The following is a 7,147-nucleotide window of genomic DNA, read 5'->3' as shown; positions in this document are numbered from 1 at the left end:
TAACACTGCACTCCGTTAATACCTATCTGATCCCTCTAAATAAGGCGTGAGCACTGAATATTCAAACAAATGTGATAGATTGTAAGATATTTATCTTATGCTCGTTTTAACGCAATGTAAAGGTAAGTTCGTAGGTGTAAAACGTTATTGCTTGTAAATTGGTCGCAAAGAAATGACTTACAATGAATATATTTGGCCGCATTGACATTTGCCAATCATCTTGTATTGTGCTATTTGCCCCCAGATTCAATGCTTGCTGGGAATATGCTCCATGACTCAACATGTCAGATGTGAATTACATATTCATGGGATTCTAATATGGGTTTGCATATCATGTTGATAATTGTTAAAAGACTAGAATTCGTAGCCCTTACTTCCCGTCGTCTCTCTTACTAGTACGGTCGGTTTCCGCTTAAATCTTCGAACAGAGAAATACCACAGCAAAATACTTATACACTTGTTTCATTTACCATGAACCATTATATTCACCACTTGAAATAAAAATGGGATACATAAACTATTTTGAAATATCTGACTTGTAACTTTTAATTGTGCATTCGATAATGGACACACAAAACAGAGGGAAACCTATGATCACATTTATACACAGCGATACCCTACCGAGAGTTACACGCCGAAGTCACTACAAACATGTTGTCAGCCTGTTGTAAAGGTCGAGGGGGGGGGGAGTAGAGGCATCCAAAGGAACTCAAGGTAGCACACGTCAACGCATGCAGACGTCGTAGTAATTACGATAAAGTAAACGAGCTAAAAACGAGTTTGACAGAACTAGTTAACAAGTGGTCATTAAATTCAGTATCCGTGGGGGAAATTAGTTGTTACAGTAAATTAGAAAGTAGTTTCAGAGACGAGTTAAGTTTAAAATTTGAACGGGTGTGTGTATGTGTTTGAATTATGTATATCTAACTCTATAGGCACACACACACACACACACACACACGCACACACACGCACACACACACACACACACACACACGCACACACACACACACACACACACACACACACACACACACACACACACACACACACACACACACACACAAACGCACGCACACACACACATATATAAATGTATAAATGTGCAAAAACATATGTGCGTGTGTATATGTATGCGTTTGTTTGTGTGCACATACACAACATTAACAAGAGGCTAAAGACCAGCGAAGAATCGAAGAGAAGCAGCCCTGACCAGCGCTGCGTCCCAGTCAAGGCTCGTTGCGGAAGGAGTCATACTTCTCGGCCTGCGGGGGCGTGTAGGGTCGCGCCGTCCCTTCGTAGGTGACTCGAGCCATGTAGCCTCTCTCAGGGTCTGACGAGTAGGTGACGATTTGCGTGCGGCCGTCGGGTAGCAGGACGCGGTACTCGCCTTTGGTCGTGTCACCTTCGGAATAGCCGTTGTGGGTGAATTTGTTGCCGTTGTCGTTGTCGTCGACTGCGTAGCCAAACCCTTGTGCCTGGGAAGGAAAATATTTGGGGTTCAGTAATTTGTCTTTCGTTTACCAACCGTGTGTTATATGTCGGTCGGTAATTCCACTGACAGCCATTGCGGAGGAGAGGAGTGTCAGACAAGCCGTCTCACAGGCTCTGGGACCAAGTGGAGGGGCGGTGAACTCAGAATTCGGGGAACACGAGTGAGGACTCCACTAGAAACGCGGTGTTTCTACGAGGGTTACGCCATGACTGTGGAACCAGACTCTGATCACGGGTTATCCCCATTGTGCTCAAGACCCATCTCTGGAGAGCCAGGGGAGCCCAGCATGCACCGCATAATCTTGGAAAAGTCTGAGATTTTATTAAGAATTAATAGTATTCTTCTTCAAGCTTGTCCTGTTTACATTACAGGGTCGCTGAAGTTGTAGTATTGATAAACCATATTTAAATGTTGATAATGCTTGTTCTTATTAATATAACAACACATAAATACAGTTAAATCATATAATTCACACCACCCTTTGGCATGTGCTGTCACCCTTTCCACACACTACTACATACCCTGAACTCACTCTTACAGACAATAACACACATAGTACTCACTTAACCCCACAAACAATACCTTTACTAGACTGCAGTCGAAATGTATCCCACTCTAAAATGTAACTGGGCCTTAGTAAGATCGCTAGAATATATATCATATCCTTGACGGGTCAAGACAGAGAGAAGCGAGTTCTCAACGTAATCCAAGGTTATGTATGTATTTATATATAATGTACATTGGTAGGCCTTGGCGTGATCCACACACGCCACTACTTGTTGCCGCCTCGCGTCTAATCCGCGCCGCCGGACCTGTTTCCCTCCACCTTGGGCGTGCTTATTTCGGGCGCGAGTAAGCGTAATGGAACCAGCAAGGGTGGTTGTGCGGCCGATGGTGGCCCAGGGGCGGGAACTGATTCTGTAATGGAGCCGCAACTTTAAATAGCACTTATTTATTGTTGCCTCTGGCCCACCGTTAAGCCATACCTTGCACCCTCACAGGAAATCGCGTTTAATTTGGACATTCACTGGGAAAGGTAACTGGGTGTGCAGCGTTGAAGCAGAATGAAAAGTTGTCAGTTCTTCCTGTACAGTATGAGACAGGCAACTTAAACCAACAACAGATTCCTTGCATGAACCTGGCAACGATATATCAGTAAAATATCGCCGAGATTCGTCTACAAAGTGATATCAATGCGGTTTCTGAGTTTCTACAACTACTATTATTACTACTAGTAGCACTATTACACATAGAATGCAAGGGCGTAAAGCTAAAATTCGTCCGAGAACCAATTTTTATTACAGCTACCGTATTGAAGGCTTCGCAAGATTACGTTAACAAAAGCTTTTAAATATTACGTACCTTTACACGAAATTTATTACAAAATGAATATTGACAATGTAACCATCCTAGGTTCATACACACATACACATATACATATATATATATATATATATATATATATATTTGCGCGCGCGCGCGCGTGTGTGTGTGTGTGTGTGTGTGTGTGTGTGCGTGTGCGTGTGCGTGTATGTGTGTGTGTGTGTATGTATATATATACATAAATACAAACACACACACATATATATACGTATATGTATATATATACAAATATACATATACATACATATATACACACACGCACACACATATATATATGTGTGTGTGCGTGTGTGTGTGTAAATATATGTATATGCATATATACACATATATGTATAGGTACACACATATATATAAAACATATACATACATATATATGAATTTATATGTATGTGTATATATACATATATATGTGCATATATGCAAATATACATACATACAAATATACATATATATATATATATATATATATATATATATATACATATACATATGTGTGTAGATATATATATATATATATATATATATATATATATATATATATATATATTCCGTATGTATGTATATATATATATAAATAAATATATATATATATATATGCATACATATATATATGTATATATATATATATATATATATATATATATATGTCGAGATCATTATTTATTCGACATTTAAAAAGGTGCGTTGGCTTTAATTTCAGTGTTATAACCAATAAAGTAGATTATGATAATTATAAATTGTTGTGAGTTTAAATATTAACCTTTAATTTGGGGGGAATGAGGTTGTTATTGTAACAATTTCTCGTCAGACGAATCCTTGCCTTCCTCCTGTGTACAGGTAAGCTTAGTTCTGGTATTCAAAGTCGTGTTTTACCCCAATATTAAAGATTGCAATGCTTGATAAGTGTATTAAACAAATTGTTAAATCCCTTCGTATTGATCTATGATAACTGAGATGAGTCCTTGCCTTCCTCCTGTGTACAGAGATAGAAATGATTGAGAAAATGCAGCGAGAACATGCCATAATGCTTTGTTGCCATTAGTTATTCAGTTATTTTAATGGCCCGTGGATACAGTAACAAAAGTAGTCGCAGGTGACAGTTCCAGTGGTATCAATGAATAGATTGAGAAGGAAATTAGTTATCAGAGTGAAATGTAAGAGAGGAAAATTAAAAAGATGAAAGGAAGGGGAACGATTGGCTTATGTCCTAGTAAAACCATTGTAAGATCACTGATAGACTGGGTTTCAGGGTCTCGATTCTGTAAATCATGTACATTTTTTTGTCTATCAAAATTATATTGATTTATAATAATAGGACAAGAGAGGTTATAGAGCTAACCTTAAACATTAATTAAGTTAGCTGAGAAATTCCTTGTTTAAATTATGTTTATCGCTAAAATTAACAAAATGATATGCCACCTGTTCATCCTTATTTTTTACTGAATAAAATATTGATGGTTAAAAATGTTTCTATGACCATTATAAAATTTGGTACACCAACATTGGAATGAATTCATTCCCAGACCCACAAGACTTATAGACCGTTAGGTTACGCTACCCAAGAAGATTTAACAGTGCAGTAAATGAAGTCAAAATGAGCCTACATTAAAATAAAAAGTATATATACATATATATATAAATATATACATATATATACACATATACACATATATATACAAACATATATATACATATACACATGTATGTATATATCTATATATATATGCATACATACATATATATACTTAATTATTTATATGTGCGTGTATATATATATATGAATATGTATATATACATATTTATATATGTACATATATAAGCAAGTGTAAATTCTCTCATTGTCTTTTTCCGATTATTTTGAAATATACAGTTATCAGCAGATTCACATTTTTTTGCAAATTCTATTTTTCCCCCAAGCTGCTGATGCTGAAACTATTATAGAAGAAAAGTCAAGAGAAGCGCCAGGTGCTTCGAGACTCTACCTCGGGGTGGCCGTGATACGTCGCGTACTCGTGGTCGGCGCCGTCGAAGGCCCCCTCGGGCAGGCCAGCGAAGACGATGTTGGCCACGTTTGTGTAGCCCGACGGAGGGGAGCTGGAGGCCTCGGCGGGGCGGTGAGACGGGTTGCGTTTCTGTTCGCTAGATTCCGGCCTGTACACCGGAGTGGCTGGCTTGGCGGGGATTTTATATTCGCTTTGTTTAGGGCGGCTGGGTCTGCCTTGGGTTGGGATGGGTCGGACGTACTGGGCAGGGTCATAACCGGGGGCATACTTCCCCTGGCTTTGGTACGCACCGGCGAGATACTGACCCTGGTCGCTGTAATCGGCGTTTTGGATATAGGCCGGGATGAGGGGCTGGTTGCGCTCAGCCTGCGGTACGGGAGCAGGGATTTCCCGGGCTCGGCTGAAACCGGACTGCCCGGAAGTCACCTGGAGAAGCGTTGCTGAGATCATCCACGTCACGAACAGCATCTGCAAACAGCGGCTTATCTCATCACACGGAAGTGAAAATGGATTCTTGATAACAATTCCTTGGTGTGGTTCGGTGCAAATAATCATAAGCAAGGAGGCAAACGCACACACGCACACGCACACGCACACACACACACACACACACATATATATATATATATATATATATATATATATATATATATATATATATATATATATGTGTGTGTGTGTGTGTGTGTGTGTGTGTGTATAATACACATAAATAAATAAACATATATATATATATATATATATATATATATATATATATATATATATATATATATATATATATATATATATATATATATGTATAATTGTTTATCATTTATGTGTGTATCATATATATGTACACACACACACACACGCACATACATACATATATATATATTATATATATATATATATTGTTTATAAACATATATGTTTATGTAGTGCGTGCGTTCTTGTGTGTGTGCGCGCGCGCGTGCAGTCGCGGGTGCGGGCGTGCGTGCGTGTGTGTGAGAAACACGGGAAGCAGCAGCTGGTGGGTGAAATTCTTGATCTGATTGAACAGTTACCATCCAGCGAAATACTGGGTAGTTCTCAACCAAATAGACTGCAAGACACATAATGTAAAGAATGAAAAAGATAATAATAATAAAACAGGAAAACAGCTCTTAAACTGAGATGAAATGCCGACACCATGACAACAGGCCCATCTGAAAATCCCCAGGACAGTGATGCAAGAGAAGCACCTAGCTGACTCAGGCATGTCCAAGGAGATAAACAATACCTTTTTCTGGTAAGGAAAGAGGACAGAGGTAAACAAAAAGCATGGAGTGGGGTCAGGAACTTCTAGCAGAAAACGGTTGAACCAGGTGACAAAAGAACAAAATGCCATTAAAAAGATTGTCTTCCATGGTGACTTTACCGTCATAGTGAGATCATGACTTTGCCTTCTGGTTTTAATAAAATCAACAAGAACTGGCAATCGCTAGTGAGGTTCTGCTCCTACAATGACCTTTGCATTACCTATTCCTACTTCCAGACAAAGTAACAATACAAAACGGCATAGAGACACCCTCCCTCAAAGCACTAGCACCAGCTGGGCATGGTCAGTAAGTTCGTACTTCTCACCTGCACATAAAACAATGCTGACTGAGACACTGACCATTAATTGGTGTCTTGCAAGATGAAGCTGCAACCCAAGAAGCTCTGCCACACTAAAGAGGAGATAAACTTGTACCGACACCATGAAGATGCAATATCCAAAGAAATTTAATTTGTCAAGTCCCAGACGAACAGCACTACTCTGCCTCAGAACAATGGGGCCACTTCCTTCTGACTATTAAAAAAAAAAACAGCCTTTGCGACCACTGGGGGAGAGATACAACGAATGGTTTGAATTCAGACAAGTCCAGCGAGACTCCCCCTATTAAAGCAAATTGTGAAGATTCTTAAAGCACTTACAGTTGCCGGGAATGAAGTGCAGTAGAATGTAAGACAGCGCCATTAAATATGTTATGGCTCAGTGATGACATCCAGACAGCAGCAGTATCAGAGAACTCTAGAGTAATGTATGAGGACAACAAGAAATCTTTAGGTACAACACAATGCAAGACAGCTCACCCCAAATCCATCAGAAGGGAAATTATTAAGTGCAAAATTAACAGAAAACACCATTGTCACTTCAGCTCTCGATGCCATTGAACCTCCACTCATAATGGAGGAGCTAGATGATGAACCAATAAAAGAAATACACAAGGTAATCGACAGCTTGGCTTGTGACAAAGGG

The 7,147-nt window shown here is 39.2% G+C and overlaps 1 protein-coding gene across 1 annotated transcript in view; it reads right to left on the bottom strand.

The window, feature by feature from the left end:
- Nucleotides 1–530: 530 nt before the first annotated feature.
- The window catches only part of LOC113804313 (pro-resilin), a 14,796-nt gene continuing 8,179 nt past the window's right edge, over nucleotides 531–7,147 (bottom strand). Inside the window, exons 2-3 of the mRNA XM_027355175.2 lie at nucleotides 4,861–5,349; nucleotides 531–1,478 (exon numbers count right to left, since the gene is read on the bottom strand). Coding sequence (XP_027210976.2) covers nucleotides 1,230–1,478; nucleotides 4,861–5,349 — 738 coding nt within the window. The 3' untranslated portion in view covers nucleotides 531–1,229. The remainder of the gene's footprint in view (nucleotides 1,479–4,860; nucleotides 5,350–7,147) is intronic.

The sequence above is a fragment of the Penaeus vannamei genome, chromosome 10, assembly GCF_042767895.1.
Source record: "Penaeus vannamei isolate JL-2024 chromosome 10, ASM4276789v1, whole genome shotgun sequence".
Lineage (NCBI taxonomy): Eukaryota > Metazoa > Arthropoda > Malacostraca > Decapoda > Penaeidae > Penaeus > Penaeus vannamei.
Note: the sequence above shows the minus strand (reverse complement) of the source record. Positions and strands in the feature narration are given on the sequence as shown.